The sequence below is a fragment of the Neofelis nebulosa genome, chromosome 10 (genome assembly GCF_028018385.1).
Source record: "Neofelis nebulosa isolate mNeoNeb1 chromosome 10, mNeoNeb1.pri, whole genome shotgun sequence".
Classification (NCBI taxonomy): domain Eukaryota; kingdom Metazoa; phylum Chordata; class Mammalia; order Carnivora; family Felidae; genus Neofelis; species Neofelis nebulosa.
The window spans coordinates 1,562,033-1,579,995 of record NC_080791.1 but is presented as its reverse complement, the minus strand read 5'-3'; the positions used below and the strand labels follow the sequence as shown (position 1 = coordinate 1,579,995).

Genomic DNA, 17,963 nt, shown 5'->3' with positions numbered 1-17,963 from the left:
TTTTCCACATAGAGTATCATGCCATCGGTAAACAGTGGAAGTCTGACTTCTTCCTTCCTGACTTGGCTACCTTTTATTTCTTTTTGCTGTCTGATTGCTAAGTCTAAGACTTCCAGTGATGTGTTAAATAGTAATCGTGAGAGGGGACATCCTTGTCTTGTTCCTGACCATAGGGGAAAGGCTCTCAGTTTTTCCCCATTGAGGATGGTATTAACTGTGGGTCTTTCGTATATGGTTAGGTCCCATCTATCCCTACTTTGTTGAGGTTTTGGTTTTTTTTTTTTTTTATCAAGAATGGATGCTGTAATTTGTCAAATGTTTTTCTGCATCTATTGACAGGAACATATGGTTTGCACACTTTCTTTTATCAATGTGGTGTATCATATTCATCTATTTGTGAATACTGAACTAGCCCTGTAGCCCAGGGATAAATCCCACTTGATCATGGTGAATAATTCTTTTAATGTACTGTTGAATGTGATTTGCTAGTATTTTGTTGGGAATTTCTGCATCCCTGTTAATCAGGGATATTGGCCTATAACTCTTTTTTAGTGGGGTTTTTGTCTGTTTTTGGAATCAAGGTAATGCTGGCCTCACAGAATGAGTTTGGAAGTTTCCAATCCATTTCTTTTTTTTTTTTTTTAAGTTTGAGAGGAATAGTTATGAATTCTTCTTTAAATGTCTGGTAGAATTCCCTTGGGAAGCCATCTTGCTGCCCTACACTCCTGTTTGTTGGAAGAATTTTGATTACTGTTTCAATTTCTTTGCTGGTTATGAGTCTGTTCAAATTTTCTATTTCTTCCTGTTTTGGTACTTTCAATGTTTCTAGAAATTTATGCATTTTTTCCAGATTCTCCAGTTTGCTGGCATATTTTTCATAATATTCTCTTATAACTGTTTATATTTCTTTGGTGTTAGTTGTGATCTCTCCCCTTTCATTCATGATTTTATTTATTTAGGTCCTTTCTCTTCTCTTTTCATTAAGTCTGGCTAGGAGTTTATCAATTTTATTAATTCTTTTGAAGAACCACCTCTTAGTTTCATTGATTTGTTCTACTGGGTTTTTTGTTCCTGTATCATTTATTTCTGCTCTAGTCTTTATTATTTCTCTTCTTCTGCTGGCTTTAGGCTTCAACTGCTGCTCCTTTTCTAATCCCTTTAAGTGTTAGAGTTAGGTATAAGACCTGTATTGCAATATTATTTCTCTCCTAGGAATGCCTCTGCTGCATCCTAAAGGTTTTGAATGGTCATCTTTTCATTTTCATTTGCTTCTATGTATTTTTTTTTAATTTCTTCTTTAATTTCCTGGTTAACCCATTCATTCTTTAGTGGAATGTTCTTTAACCTCTATGTATTTAAAGGCTTTCCAAACTTTTTCTTGGGGTTGATTTCAAGTTTCATAGTGTTGTGATCTGAAAATATGCATGGTATGATCTCAACCTTTTGTACCTGTTGAGGGCTGATTTGCGACCATGTATGTGATCTATTCTGGCAAATGTCCCATGAACACTTAAGAAGAATGTGTATTCTGTTTTAGTGTGAATTGTTCTGAATATATCTTTTAAGTCCATCTGGTCCAGCGTGTCCTTCAAAGCCACTGTTTCCTTGTTGATTTTCTACTTAGATGATCTGTCCTTTGCTCTAAGTGGGATGTTAAAGTTCCCTACGATTATTGTATTACTGTCAATGAGTTTATGTTTGCTATTAATTGATTTATATATTTGGGCATACCAAGTTAGGGGCATAAATCTTTACAATTGTTAGATCTTCTTGATGGATAGACCCCTTAATTATGATATAATGCCCTTCTTCAGCTCTTGTTACAGTCTTTCGTTTAAAATCTAGTTTGTCTGATATAAGTATGGCTACTCAGGCTTTCTTTTGGCATCCATTAGCATGATAGATGGTTCTACATTCCCTCACTTTCAATCTGTTGATGTCTTCAGATCTAAAATGAATCTCCTGTAGGCAGCATATAGATGGGTATTATTTTTTTTTATTCATTCTGATACCCAATGTCTTTTGATTGGAGCATATAGTCCATTTGCATTCAGGGTGATTGCTGAAAGATAGAGGAGTTTGGTGCCAGTGTGTTACCTGTAGAGTTGGTGTTTCTGGTGATGTTACAAAGAGCCCCTTTTATAATTTCTTGCAAGGGTGGTTTAGTGGTCACCAACTCCTTAAGATTTTGTCTGTCTACGGGGCGCCTGGGTGGCGCAGTCGGTTAAGCGTCCGACTTCAGCCAGGTCACGATCTCGCGGTCTGTGAGTTCGAGCCCTGCGTCAGGCTCTGGGCTGATGGCTCGGAGCCTGGAGCCTGTTTCCGATTCTGTGTCTCCCTCTCTCTCTGCCCCTCCCCCGTTCATGCTCTGTCTCTCTCTGTCCCGAAAATAAATAAAAAACGTTGAAAAAAAAAAAAAAAAGATTTTGTCTGTCTAGGAAAGTCTTTAACCCTCCGTCTATTCTGAAAGACAGCCTTGCCTGATAAAGAATTCTTGGCTGCTGCAAACCTGATCTGTCTTCCATTGTAGGTTAAGGACTTTTTTTTTCCTTGCTGCTTTCATAATTCTTTCCTTGTATTTTGTGAATTTGACTATGATATGTCTTGGCAATGGCTGGCAATGGCTGAATTTAACGGGGGTTCGCTGTGCTTCTAGGATTTTATGTCTGCATTCTTCCCCAGAATGGGAAGTTTTCCACTGTAATTTGCTCACATAAACTTTATCCCCCCTTTTCTCTCTCTTCATCTTCTGGGACTCCCATGATATGAATATTATTCCGTTTTAAGAAGATGCTGAGTTTCCTGAGTCTACCTTTAGGATCCATTACCTTTCTTTCCCTCTTCTTTTCACCTTCATTTTTTCCCATAATTTTATCTTCTTTATTATTGAATCACTACTCTGCTTCAGCCATCCTCACTGTGATGGCATCCATCCGGTTTGCATCTCGGTTATAGCATTTTTAATTTCGGCCAGACTACATTTTGGCTCTTTTATATTGGCAGGAAGGGATTCTCTAGGGTTTTCTAGCTTTTTACAAGCCCAGCTAATATTCTTAAAATCACTGTTTTCAATCTCAGTTCAGGATATATGTACTGATTAAATCCCTGGCCATCATTTCTTCCTGTTCTTTCTTTTGGGGTGAATTCCTCTATCTTGTCATTTTGGAGGAAGAAAAAAATTAAAAAGTAAAAAAATAACAAATAAAAAATTTTAATTTTGAAAAAATTCAAGTAAAGGAAGCTAGATTCTAGGTGTGTTTTGGTCTGCTTACAAAAAGCTTGAAAGAAAAAAGACAAAAGAGGGAAAAAATTAAAAATTTAAAAATAAATAATAAAATTTAAAAATAATTTTGCTGTTTCTGTATCCAAGGTGGAGGGAAAAAAAAATCATAAGCAACAAAAAAACCCAAATGAAGCTAGATCCCATCTCTCCTAGAACTGGAGCTTTGCAGCAGTCTATGGTCAGTAGGCTAAGCCAGGGTTTGCTGCCCTCATCAGGAGTCTTTGTTCCTATGCTAGTGAGCATGGGGCTTGATGGTGCCCCCTGGGTCTTTTGCCCATGAGACGCCAAATCACCTCCACCAAATGCTCTCACAAGCAGGGGAACCGCTTCTCCCGGTGTGACCCCTGGGATCCTCAGACCCTGTGGCTGCTCTGGGGACTCCGCCCTCCTTCCTCACTGGACACCGCCAGGTGCTGACCTCTGAAACGTCACACTCGGCGTCCTACCATTTATAGAAACCTGGTGGTACCGAAACCTCTCCTTTCCCTCATTGGTGGTTCTGGGGCACATTTTCTTGTCTAGTCCCCAGAGAGTGTTTTCACTCTTTCTATCTGCTTTTGGGGCAAGTGTTTTCCTGCAAAAACCCGAGGCACTGCTCTCTCTCTCTCTCTCTCTCTCCTCTCGGCAAAAAAGACTGCCTCCCCTCTGAGGCACCCTGACTCTTCTCGCTCGCCAGTTCACCTCTCAGCACCATGCACCTGCTGCGTTCTCTCCCTCAAACTATGCAGATCATTGTGTGAATCCTGAGGTCGATTTCCTATGTGTTCAAAATGGTTTGATGTTGATCTAGCTGAGTTCAAGGGACATGTCCAGGGTGTCCTTACTACTCCACCATCTTAACTTCTGCTTGCTTCCTGTAATACATTAAATACGTTTCCTAACTACTCAAAATAAAGTATTGATAATATTTCTTACATCACTATTAAACCTTATTTATAAGTGTTTACTTAAAATTTTTTTCATACTTCAGAGATTAATATTTATAACACTCTCAAGTTAGAAGGCCTCAACTCTCAGTATTACCTGACACAGCAATTTCCTATTGAGGTTCTAATTCCAAAATGGTAAGAACTGTACTCTGAGTAGCATAGTTACTGACACAGTGGCATATGATTAAGGATTTGTAAAATATGGTACAAAAAATTCAAAAGGTAATTTTTGTTTTTCATATCATATTTTCTAATAGAAATAATGTAAATTGTGGGAAGGCTCTCTAGACAGCCCATCAAATCTTACTTTAGCCCACCTGGAAACCCAGGCAGGGTGTTAAGTGGTCTTGTAAACATGAATGAGAAGAACCCCGTTACCAAGGTACCCACCGTGTAGTAAGAATAATAAGGTATCAAAGAGTAACAAGCATCAATCAAAAAGACCTTACATTAAGTGTAGTATTAGAAGTACAGCACACATGTGTAAAATAGAGGAAGTTAATTCTGCGACCAAATACAGCACTGCAATGAAAAATAGCAAAACACCTTTCATTAACACAAGGAATGAAAACCAAGTTGAATTGGTGGTGGATCTTTACTTCTAGAAGTTGGTGATTAAAGCAAAAGGAGGAAAAATAGTAAAACAGTTTGTGGAGTGCATATCTGTATGACATTATCTCTAGCAATTTTAATGGTATTTTATGTTTTGACTGGGTTTTCCTCCCAATTTCTTCATTTTAAAGAAAGCAAACTTCATGTGTTAAAAAAAGTGACACTTTCAAATATTTGTGTGTGAAAGTAAATTGCTCTAAAAAAGGACATTTTGGTACTATGTACAAATTCTTTAAAATACACCTCTCTGGGCTTCCTGGGTGGTTCAGGCAGTTGAGCGTCCAACTCTTGATTCTGGCTCAGGTCATGATCCCAGGGTTGGGGGATCGAGCCCCATGTTGGGCTCTGCACTGAGTGAGGAGCCAGCTTGGGATTCTCTCTCTCCATGTGCCCCTTCCCCACTCTCGTGTGTGCTCAGTCTCTCAGTAAACTGAACTAAACTAAACTAAAATAAAAGTATATGTTGACCCAAACTCTCCAAATTTAGAAATTGCCACCCTGAATAAACATTAAATGAGGCAAATATAAGGATATCCACTGCAATGTTTTTTGTAACAGCAAAGACTGAAAAGAACATGTATGCCCATCTAACAAATCTGCTTATAAGTAAGTACATAGATATGGTGAATCCAAATAATATTTTAAAATTAGGCATTAAATGGTTACTAATCTTTAATTGTTTTTTTTTTTAATTTGACAGAGACGGAGAGAGAATCCTAAGCAGGCTCCATGCTCAGTGCCAAGCCCAATGGGGCTCGATCCACAACCCTGGGATCATGACCTGAGCCAAAACAAGAATCAGATGCTTAACTGACTGAGCCACACAGGTGTGCCTATTGGTCAGTAATCTTTAAAAATCTCTGTAATGTTTTGGTTAATAAAGCAAAATACAAAACTGTATTTGTAACATGCTATTTGAGTTAAAAAGACTGTATGCATGTCTGAGTGTAAATACATAAAATGTTTATTTATACAATCTTTCTTTTTTTTCAACGTTTTTTTTTTATTTTTTTTTTATTTTATTTTTGGACAGAGAGAGACAGAGCATGAACGGGGGAGGGGCAGAGAGAGAGGGAGACACAGAATCGGAAACAGGCTCCAGGCTCTGAGCCATCAGCCCAGAGCCTGACGCGGGGCTCGAACTCACGGACCGCGAGATCGTGACCTGGCTGAAGTCGGACGCTTAACCGACTGCGCCACCCAGGCGCCCCTATTTATACAATCTTTCTTGAAGGACACCCAAGAAGGGGTGAACAGCAGCTGTCCTGAGAAGAGAAACTGGTGACAGGGAGAGAGAAAGGGAACAGACTAAATTTTAGGTGCGAATCATCTTGTAGCTTTTTAATTTATATCAGGTACATGTATCACATAATAAAAAAATGTAATTTCATTTAAAAAACAATTCCCTGTTTTCAGTACAGTCCTTTCACTACCACTGTTGTTCACGAACCCGTCAGCACGAGCTGCCGTTAGGGGCGGAGGCTCTAGAAGAGGTGGGCCCGGCCACTGCCAAGCTCTGCAGGCTGAGGTAAGAGTCCTCTGGCAAGTTAACTGCCATCAAGACCCACGGGCCTTCTCTGTAAGGTGACAAGAACAAGCACACGCTCCTTTAAGGGCAGTGTGCAGACTGTGTGGAAACAACATGTCACTGTTTTACTTACTACTGCATCAGCGAGACACATCTTTATTGGCAGGTCACATGCAAGGCACTTGTACACATACACTGTTCCATCTCATCCTTGCAAGAAAGGTAAGCGTGGTGAGTAATCCCCATTACACAGCTGAGGAAACCGTGGCTTACTAGAGTTCAGTAACTTTCCCCAGGTCACCTGCTAGGAAATTCGAGAGGCAGGACTCAAACCCAAGTCTGTGACTTCGGAACCCACAACCCTATTCTGACATGTAACTGAAACAGAGAGAGAGGCTAAACAGGGACAGGCTGAGGAACCAACAGAAGTGGACAAAGCTAAAAAAGAAATGGGAAAAATTAAATCTGGAAGTGATGCAATTTACGGCTGAGATAGGCATTTGGCAAGAAGAACAGAACATGTTCCAGCAAAGATGGCCACGGCAGTGGGAAAGGGTGGCCTATTGGTCGTGAGAACAATACCAGGCAACACCTATGGCGGCAAAGAGCTGGATGAATTCGAGGACCAGGAAGAAGTCCACTGTGGCTGAGTTGCAGAGACCAAGTGGGAAGAGGGTGCTGGGACGATGCTGAAGACAAAGGACCAGAAATGTGCCTATTTCTTCACAAGTACACTAGAAAGTCATTTGATGGGTTGTAAGCAGAGTAGTGAAATAATCAAACTGCCATATTAGGAAAATGATTCTGGCTGCTAAATGGAAAAATCAAAAAGAACAGGAAATGATCTCAGAAAGTAGTACAGGTAAGCGGTAAGGTACTCGGAGAAAATAGTGGAAAGAAATGCACAGATTTGAACTGTATGTTGTTAAGTAAAATCCACATGACTTGGGAATGAACTGGGTAGGCAGGCTAAGAAAGAAAAACATACCAAGAACAATTCCTAGGTTTCTAGCATGAGGAAATAAATCGATAAATAAATAAATGGATAAAAGGATCAATGCCTTTTACTGAGAGGGAAACATGAAAGGAAAACAATATGCGGAATTCAGTTCTGAACTTTGAGATGTCTGTGATGGATCAACCACAAAAATGACACTGAACAATCACTGAGGGTTTATAATGGTTCATGCCTTGTGGCAAACAATGTAATTCAGAGATGTGAGCTACGTATACACTCCTGAAGATGAACAACAAAGACAGAATTAGAGATAGAAAGTCGTAAACCATGAACTGAATTATTAAGTAATCCCAGCCACTGAAACTAAATTGGTAGGAATGCTCTGATACAAAAATATGCACAACTTACAAGAGGTCTAACACATGTTCTCACTCACCTGTGGAATGTAATTTCGTCTTTCCTGACATGCAGCATGAAACCACGCAAAACTAAAGAGAGCGTGAGCTCGATGGATGCTGTCTTTTTTGCTGATTTGCTCAGCAGTCCAAGATTCGTAAGTGCGCATTAAATTCTTCTTCAAACCTGGAGGTGACTGAAGACAAAAGATTGACCCCTTATTGTCTCAAATCTTCCAAATTAAATTAACATTTAACATGTTTGAGAACATACTTTAATAAAGAAAAGTTTTCACCATTAACCACCCAATTTGACTTATATTACTTCAAAAAGTATGTATCTAAAACTAGTTTTAAACTCCTTGTAAAAAGGAGTTTAAATTTATATCCAGTATAAATTCAATAATTTTCAAATTTAAAAAAACTATAAAAGCAACAATATTTAGAACAACCCAATAAATTTTATATGATTGCCGGAGCACCTGGGTGGGTCAGTCGGTTAAGTCCGACTCAGTCGGTGGCTCAGTCCGACTTAGGCTCAGGTCATGATCTCACAGTCTGTGAGTTCAAGTCTCACATCAGGCTCTGTGCTGACAGCTCAGAGCCTGGAGCCTGCTTTGGATTTTGTGTGTGTGTCTCTCTCTGCCCCGCCCCCGCTTGAGCTCTGTCTGTCTCTCTCTCCCAAATAAACAAACATTAAATTTAAATTTTATATGATCGTTGAGGTATTTTACTGAAACTAAATCATACACGAGGAATGTGACACTGACTGTTAGGGGCACATGGTTTTTCCTCTGCTATGAACACACCCCCTTCTGCAGGTGCTATCAGAGCTTCTGGGCCCTCCCTGCACTGTTGACCTACAACGCCAACTAACACTCCCAGCACATTAGACCACTGGAGTTCAAGTGGGGATTAGCAGATACCACTAGGCTCATAAACACAAATTCAAACCCACAAAGTGTATATTGAACTAGTACTCAGTCAAAAAACACTTATCTACATGTCCAGGATTGGTTTATATTGTTGAATTATCCAAATGAGAAAGATGAATTTCTAATTCTTTTTGGAAAAGCGTAAACTAAACCCACTTCTTGTGTGTGTGTTTAAAAAAAAAAAAATCCTTTTTTTTAATCAAACACATTTGTCTATTAATCATCGGTTTCCTGGAGAATTCTTCTAATGTTAAAAAAATGTGCATTTATCTGAATTTATTTTAATTAGCTTTTTTAAAAAGTAAAACTTTTCCTTTAAAGAATGACTGCTACAAGGAACAGTCAGTCCCTCTGCGATCCTTTCCATGCTGTGTTTTTCTCAAATAAAAAGACTTCTTCAACATTAGAAGAAAATACCATTGATTTACTAAGTACATATCCATATACTTTTAAAAATAAAAGTTTCGTGTTTATGAAACAGTAACAAAAATTATGACAAAATAGGCCAAATTTTCTGAGCACTACTTGATAAAACGTGAAAATAACAGAAAACTGAATATCCACTTAGTTTCTAAAGCAGTAAAGATTACATAAAATGAACAAATCATGAAGAATTAGAGAAAATCAGACACAAACATTTTTGAAAAATAACAAAATGAAGACACTAACATGTCCAATTATGGGATAAGGCCTAGCATGTAGTCAACTGCAAATTCACACACATAAAATAATTTCAATATTACCTCAAGTAAATATATATTAGTTAAGCATTCAACACAAGAAATCAGGAATACCAAAGGCAAATAGAAATCTAAGGGAAACTTAAAAAAGAAGAATAAAGCAGGAAATTCAGTGAAAAGTATTAGTAGAAAAAAAGCAAATTATTAAGTATGACATCAGGTATTTGGAGTGAATTTTTAAAAGTCTGTCAACTAATCCAAAGAAGAAATAAACAATAAGATAGAGATGTAACAACCTTTAAAGATAATATACACGTGTGTACATACATATACAGTAATAATTTTGAATATAATTAACTGGGCTATTTTCTAAAATAGTTAATTATCTATATGGAATTAAGAATTAGAAAAAAATACCAATTCAAATAAAATTTCCATTAAAAGTAATCAAATCACCTCCTGAAAGAAAATCCTGGCAAAGGCTGTACATGAAAATATTCAAGAACAGTTCTCCTGATAAATTAATTCTTCGTGGGGCGCCTGGGTGGCGCAGTCGGTTAAGCGTCCGACTTCAGCCAGGTCACGATCTCACGGTCCGTGAGTTCGAGCCCCGCGTCAGGCTCTGGGCTGATGGCTCGGAGCCTGGAGCCTGTTTCCGATTCTGTGTCTCCCTCTCTCTCTGCCCCTCCCCCGTTCATGCTCTGTCTCTCTCTGTCCCAAAAATAAATAAAAAACGTTGCAAAAAAAAAAAAAAAAAAAAAAAAATTAATTCTTCGTGTACTGTACGTGCCAGGTAGTACGCAGTAACTACAATGCTCAAGAGAAAAAATAGCCCCTATCCTTTTGGCTACAACAATTCACTGTTAGAATATACAGTCAGAGTGTACTGGGAGAGCAGCTGAGACGATTTTGGAAAAGTTCATTTTACTAGACATCATAAAGACTTTCGACTGACATGTTTCCAAATAGTAAATGAACTTTACATTCTGTGGATTAACCATTATCCTTTTTCTTCCTTAAATGAGACTAACATCTTCAGATAAAAAAACAAGAAATATTGATCTAAAGAAACACGTGACTATAATCAGTATGAAGACATTTTTCTTCATAACAAAGATCACACAAAACAAATTTCTACAAACAGAAAAAAACCAAGCAGAACCTCTTCCACCAGCTTTAAAAAGTTTTAATTCCATTTACCATTTTATTTATGACTTGGCCCAGTTACACGGTAACATTGCAAACACATAGTTTTGAATATGTCAGAAGAATGATGGGCTCAAACAGGAAACCCACACTGGAACTCTTGCTCAGCTGCTGTCAGAAGACCAGTAAGAACACCAGATACTCATGTGCAAAAGAAGAAGTTGAACCGTCCCTTTATACTGCATATAAAAATTAATCCACTCTGCGCTAAAGACCTAAACGTAAGGCTATAAAACAATAAAACCAGAAGGAAACATAGAAGGAGGCTCCATGACATTGGCTTTGGCGATGACTCTTTGGATATGACAGGGGCACAGGCAACAGAAGCCAACACCAGGCAAACAGTACACGTCAAACTTTAAAGACGTCTAGGCTACAAAGGAAACAGCCCAGTGGAGAGGAGGCACCATGAAAGGGAAGAAAATATTTGTCAACTATACATCTGACAAGGAACTCCTCCAATTCAATCAAAAACCCAGTTAAAAATGGGCAGAGGACTTAAGACCTTTCTCTAAGCCAATATGCAAACAGGCAAGAAGTCCACAAAAAGATGTTCAACGTCACTACTTACGAAGGAAACGTGGTGAGACACCGCTCACACCGTTAGGATGGCTGCTGCGCGCACGCACACACACAAATGACAAGCAGTACTGCATGGATCGGTAGAAGGCAGCATCCTTCAACAATTAAACACAGAATGACTTCTGACCTGGCAGTTCCACAGAACCCCTGAGAACCAGCTCGCGGAGAACCAGTTGTGCCGTCGTCGTCCCTGCAGCATGACGCACAGCTGTGCGGAGACACGCGCCCCCCCCCCCCCCCCCCGGGTCCCGCACTGCTGGATCAAGATGACGCCACATGCGCACACACGGAATAGCAGACCCTCACAGGGAAGGAAGCCCCCTCGTGTGTGTCGACGGGAGAAACCCTGAGGACGTTCCCACAGACAGTGTGACAGGCCAGGCCTCAAGGACAAATCTTCCAGGCGCCCCTAGGCAGGCAAACTCCTGGAGATACAGAGTGGAGGAGGGACAGCCAGGCCCCCCCCCCCCCCCCCCTCCAGAGAGGGGAGAAGAAGGGACCGGGGAGTCGGTTCGCAGCAGACAGTCTCCGCTGGGCAAGGTGGAACGAGTTCTAGGGCTCCGCTGCACAAGAGAGCACACGTGTCACTACCCAACTGTGCCATCAAAAATGGTGAAGATGGCAAATTTTATGTTATGTGTCTTTTACCAATACAAATACTGAAAAATGAAATAAAATTTAGAAGGAAGATTTAAATTTATTTTGATAAACATCATCTGATGCTATTATTTATGTTTCTTTTACCTGACCTACACAAAATGTGTTTTGTTTTGTTTGAGTACAGCTGCCACACAACCTGACAATAATTTCAGGTGTGCGGCACATGACTGGACGAGGGTGGCAGCACGCCGTGCTCGCCACAAGCGCAGCTGCCGCCTGTTGGCACACAATGCTGTCACACACCACCCCCCCCACTGTGTCCCGCTCACTGTGCCCTTCCTCCCCGAGACTCACACTACCACTGGCAGTCTGTATCTCCCGCCACCGTCCCCCCCTGCACCATCAGTCCGTCCTCTATTTATACACCTGATTCTGCTTTTTGTCGTTTGTAGACTCAATCACCACATTCCACTTAGACTGGACTCACGTGTTCGTCTTTTTCAGTCTGACTTATTTCACTTGGTTAATACCCTGTGGTCCATCCACGGTGTCGCAAAGAGCAAGATCTCACCCCTGTCACGGCCGAGTAATCAGCCACTGCAGACACCACGCCTTCCCTGTCCGCCAATCTACGACGGACACTTGCGGCTTCCATAGTTTGGCTACGATAAATAATCCCACAATAAACACAGGGGTGCATGTTTCTTTTTGAAATAGTGTGATGTTTTCTGTGGGTAAATACCCGGCAGTGGAACTGCTGGGTCGTAGAGTAGTTTGATTTTTAACTTTCTGAGGAACCTCCACACTGTTTTCCAGAGCAGCTGCACCAGTTTGCATTCCCACCAGCAGTGTAAACGGTTCCCGTTTCTCCGCATCACGACCAACACCTGTGGTCTTCTGGGTTGTTAATGTTAGCCACTCTGACAGGTGCGAGGTGGTTTCGATTCGTACTTCCCTGATGATGAGTGATGCTGAGCATCTTTTCATGTGTCTGCTGGCCATCTGCTTGTCTTCTTTGGAAAAATATCTATCCAGGTCCTCTGCCCATTTATTAATTGAATTGTTTGTTGAACAAGACAGTTTTACGTGTTCTGTAGGACAGACAGTCCTTTACAGAGCTGTAGGAGGCATGTGGAGGTTAGTGCACTTAAGACAGCTAGTGATTCAAGCTTTAAATCTTCTTACCTCGTATGTGATCTTTAAACTTGACTGTAATAAAATAGGAGTAAAATGGGGATGAACTTCTGCAGTCAGCCACAGACGAAAGGTATCTTTAGGTTGAAGAGTATTTAATTCCTGGTTTATAAAAACAGCAACAATAAAAATCTACTTCAATATACACACTAATTTCCATTTTAGAAATGTATTAGTAGTAAGTAACTTTTTCCTACTGAAATCCTTCTATGACATTCTGATATATTTCATTCTGCTGCTTATTTGTTCTGTGACCTTGGGTTCTAGGATTTACACCAATGCTGAGCAAGGATAATATGAGTGCGCATCTTGTGAACCGTGTACAACACTCGTAGCTGCACATGATGCACAGCAAGTACCAGACAAGTGTTAGCGGTAACCGATGTACCTCAACTGGTCACCACCTTCTGGACCTTAGGTTCTCACCACTTTGATTAGGGCTTCCAGAGAGTTCTAGCATGAGAGCACTTCCTTTATTGGCAACATTTGCTGTATCCTACTTACTGCCTATCATATAAAGTCAAAACTTCACCACACAAATTCCTCGGCCTGTGCTATCTGCTGCAGTCACTTATTCAAATTTCATGTCTGTGTCCTCTTGAATATTTTTCCTTTCTACCTGTTATGTTCTTTGGAACCTGAAAATTCTTACTCATCTGTCAAGTTAAGTCCAAGTCTTAGGGGGATATTTTCTCCAACTCTTCAGTACCAGTCCCAGGCAGATTAATCCCTCAAGACACTTTGTGAACTGTCTTCTGTAGTATTCACTATGCTACAATATAGTTACTAATGTGGGCTGTCTCTTCTACACCAACTTCCTTCCTATGAGCAGGTACAAATTTTGTATGCATTGAGCACTTGCGGCAACTGCTGGCTTTTTTTCTGTACTAAACAAGTGTTTGTAGAATAAACGAATGAATGACAAAAGACTTGTTAAGAGTTCTAAAAGAGTGAAAACTAAAATTTATGTTAAAAAATATAATCTATGTCTGATTCTAATATTTACTATTTTAATGCAAAATACAGGTGACCACAAAAAAAAAAAAAGGCAAAAGAATTGGCCATAAAAACACTGTGCTTACTTAACATTGTATATTGTAAAATGTATCTACACTTACTAACAATTTAAGAAGGTAAAATTTACATGAAATTTTGGTTTAGGTTAGCACATTTTAAAAGAAAGGTAAAAAACACACATTCATGATAGAGTTGGTTTGAAAATAAATTTGCAAATTTATACCCAAACAATTTATCCTAACTCCCCAAAAGAAAATTTAAAAAAATATTTTAAAGTTTAAACTTTTTTATTATCATCTACCTTATATGCTCCAAAAAGTTCTAATTAAGATTTGCTTCCAGGGACGCATGGGGGGCTCAGTCGGTTAAGTGTCCTACTTCGGCTCAGGTCGTGATCTCTGGTTCCTGGGTTCAAGCCTCACGTTGGGCTCTGTGCTGACAGCTCAGAGCCTGGAGCCTGCTTTGGATTCTGTGTCTCCCTCTCTCTCTCTGCCCCTCCCCCGCTCATTCTCAGTCTCTCCCTCTCTCTCTCTCTCAAAACAGGAATAACCTTTAAAAAATTTTTTTAAAAAAGATTTGCTTCTGGGGCACCTGGTGGCTCAGTCAGTTAAGCGGCCGACTTCAGCTCAGGTCACGATCTTGCGGTCCGTGGGTTCAAGCCCTGCATCGGGCTCTGTGCTGACAGCTCAGAGCCTGGAGCCTGTTTTGGGTTCTGTGTCTCCCTCTCTCTCTGACCCTCCCCCGTTCATGCTCTGTCTCTCTCTGTCTCAAAAATAAATAAATGTTTAAAAAAAAAAAAAAGACATACATGTTAAAAAAAAAAGATTTGCTTCTGAGTAATCATTGTAATTGTGTGTTACACAAATAAATAGCTATCGATCTATTATTTGGAAGAAAAAGCAGAATTTAAGCATTTACAGGTCTTCTTTACATGTTTTAAAACATACATGATTTATCAGACATGAATTATATATTTTTACACATTAATGGTTTTCTCAGAAAACTGTCCTAATAATAGAATTCCTCAAATATTTACACATACCTCAGTTTCCAAATCTGTGTCTTGTTTTGATTTTATGAACCACCACCGTCCATCAATTAACTTAATGAGTCATGAACTCATTCAAAGATGTGATCGCCTATATGTTGTGAAAGGTGCTACAGGTGCCATGTACTAGGACCACACAATTTTTCGACACATTACAATTAGTTAAGGGCCTCTGTCAATCTATTCTATTCTCAATGATACGTCTGTCAGATTGATTAAACTAATTAACTCACCCTCCTGCTTAAGACCTCCTTTGACTTCATCCTAAGAAAAAAAATTCCAAATTCTTCTGCATGGTTCTCAGGGTATTCCACAACCCAGCCCCACTCTGCCACGCCCAGCCCTCCCAGCACATTCAAGGTCATCTTTATTCTTTGTACTACGCCTGGCCTGTTCGTCTCCCCCACTAGGTCTCTATTTGTGGTGCTGGAATTAACCAGGCTATCCTCACCTGCCTGTCTGCCTTCCCTCCCCCCTTCCCTCCTTCCTCCCTCCCTTCCTTCCCTTCTTTCCCTTCCTTCCCTCCCTCTTTCCTCCCCTCCCTCCCTCCTTCCTCCCTTCCTTCCCTCCCTTCCTCCTCCCTTCCTTCCCTCTCTTTCCTCCCTCCTTCCTTCCCTCCCTCTTTCCTCCCCTCCCTCCCTCCTTCCTCCCTTCCTTCCCTCCCTTCCTTCCCTCTCTTTCCTCCCTCCTTCCTCCCTTCCTTCCCTTCCTCCTCCCTTCCTTCCCTTCCTCCTCCCTTCCTTCCCTCCCTCCTTCCTTCCTCCCTTCCCCCCTTCCCTCCCTCCTTCCTCCCTTCCTCCCTTCCCCCCTTCCTTCCTTCCTCACTTCCTCTCCTCCCTTCTTCCTTCCCCCTTCCTCTCCTCCCTTCTTCCTTCCCCCTTCCTTCCTCCCTTCCTCTCCTCCCTCCTTCCTTCCCCCCTTCCCTCTCTCCCTCCTTCCTTCCCCCCTTCCCTCCTTCCTTCCTTCTCTCCCTCCTTCCTTCCTCCCCTCCCTCTCTCCTTCCTTTCTTCCCTCCCTCCTTCCTTCTTTCCTCTCCTTTTTTTTCTTCCTTTTTTTTCTTCTTTCTTTCTTTCTTTCTGCCCCTACACTTAGCTAAATCACGTACAACTTTCAAGCAACATCTTGTCTTAGGAGTCATCTCTAACTATCCGAGACCACAATCATCTTTTTTAAGGAACAGACTTAAGTTAGGGTTTGCATTTAAAACCTGGCCAGCAATTTGCTCTGTCTGGAGGCTAGCTTTGCTCTGGGTCTGTGTGAATTCAGTCAAGTGACTGCTTTGGTTTCCATCCTAGCCTCCCAGGGAAGTCCTGTTATCCCCCCCACTCCTCTCCATCCTCTCTCCCCACACAGACACTGCAGACCAAGAGCATCAGGAGAAAGCAATGGTTTGAAAAGGCCTCCTCTAACCCTTTAAAGCAGCTACCTACTTTAGTTCTGGGAAAAGCTCCCTAAGCCTCCCTTCGATCCTGATGAATAATTTCTTGGTTCCCCTTAAATGCTTTCAACATAGAGACTTTTGTACACATCCTAATAAAAAGGCCCCCACCTTCATTTGTACAAATGTACATATTAAATGCTTAACAGGTTTTAAATGATTTCTCGTTAAACGCTAACTTTAAAAAACATTACATAACGCATGACACTCTTTGGAGATCACCCAAGTGACTACATTCCGTACTATTTACACCACACTCATCTGAATCTACCTTTTCCAGAACTGGCAGCCAAGACACCACAAGATGTAAGTTCTTCAAACACAGCCAGTCCCCACTGCGGGCACATTCCTTCAGCATCTGAATCGCTAAATCGGCTTGACCCTGACCCATAGCAACCTGCAAGACAAAACACAAGACTTGTTGTAGTAAACACCCACTTCAGTGCCTAGCACATGGGGACCGCGCTGATGGACCACTAATTACTGTTATTCTAGGCCGATGACGACTGAGGGCGGGCCCTGCCTGAGACTAGCTGCACACGCAGTCCAGTCGTGACCTTGACCTGTGAGGGAGTCAAGCTTCCACTGCCCCATCCATCCTCCTGCCACGAAGCCCGAGGGCCTTGCTCTGCTAGCAGACCCTGAGAGCGGGAGGCCTGCGGCCCAGTGGACATCCTGCTTGAGAGGAACTAGGAATGCCTTGCTTAGGTTCCTTATCTGGGTTCTCAGGATAAATAAGTAAGTAAGTAAATAAGTAAGTAAGTAAATAAGAAATTAAGAAAGAAAGAAAGAAAATTAAAAATACAATACAAAAAACAGATCTGATAACACAGAACCTAATAGATTCAAATTATCCTGCTTTACATACTGAACCAACTCAGTTATTTTGATGAGGGTTCTAAATTTTTACTGTTTGTTTATTTTGGAAGAGAGAGAATGAGCAGAGAGAGAGAATCCCAGGCAGGCTCCGCACTGCCAGTGCAGATCTCAACATGGGGCTCGATCCCATGAACCGTGAGATCATGACCTAAGCAGAAACCAAGAGTCAGATGCTTAACTGAGTCACCCAGGTGCCCCGAGGGTTCTAAATTTTTAATAAGAAATACCACTGTGTTGCCATTTCCAATAGCTGTCTTATTTTTGTCCTTCCTTAACAGAAGATTTCTAATACTTTTCTATTTATTAAAAACAGTGCTTGAACTGTTTTGAAGCACCTATTAATCTTCCATTGTTAAAATGCAAAAAAAACCAAAAACCCACAAAAGACAACAGAAAAAAAACAATTTGGTGAACAGAAATTATAGATAATAATAGATAACTCAAGGGCACCAGGGTGGCTCGCTCAGTTGAGCATCAGACTTCGCCTCAGGTCATGATCTCATGATTCCTGGGTTCGAACCCCATGTCAGGCTTTGTGCTGACAGCTCAGAGCCTGGAACCTGCTTCGGATTCTATGTCTTCCTCCTTCTCTGCCCCTCCCTCTGCTCATGCTTGCTCACTCACTCTCTCAAAAATAAACATAAAAAAAATAAAAATAGACAACTTAGGATTCTCCAGG

The 17,963-nt window shown here is 40.9% G+C and overlaps 1 protein-coding gene across 7 annotated transcripts in view; it reads right to left on the bottom strand.

The window, feature by feature from the left end:
• The window catches only part of DYNC2H1 (dynein cytoplasmic 2 heavy chain 1), a 339,313-nt gene that overhangs the window by 135,827 nt on the left and 185,523 nt on the right, over window positions 1–17,963 (bottom strand). For all 7 annotated transcript variants that reach the window (XM_058686519.1, XM_058686520.1, XM_058686521.1 and 4 more), the window contains 3 exons: window positions 16,677–16,802; window positions 12,894–13,004; window positions 7,747–7,902 (listed from right to left, as the gene is read on the bottom strand). In XM_058686519.1, the coding sequence (XP_058542502.1) occupies window positions 7,747–7,902; window positions 12,894–13,004; window positions 16,677–16,802 (393 nt within the window). The remainder of the gene's footprint in view (window positions 1–7,746; window positions 7,903–12,893; window positions 13,005–16,676; window positions 16,803–17,963) is intronic.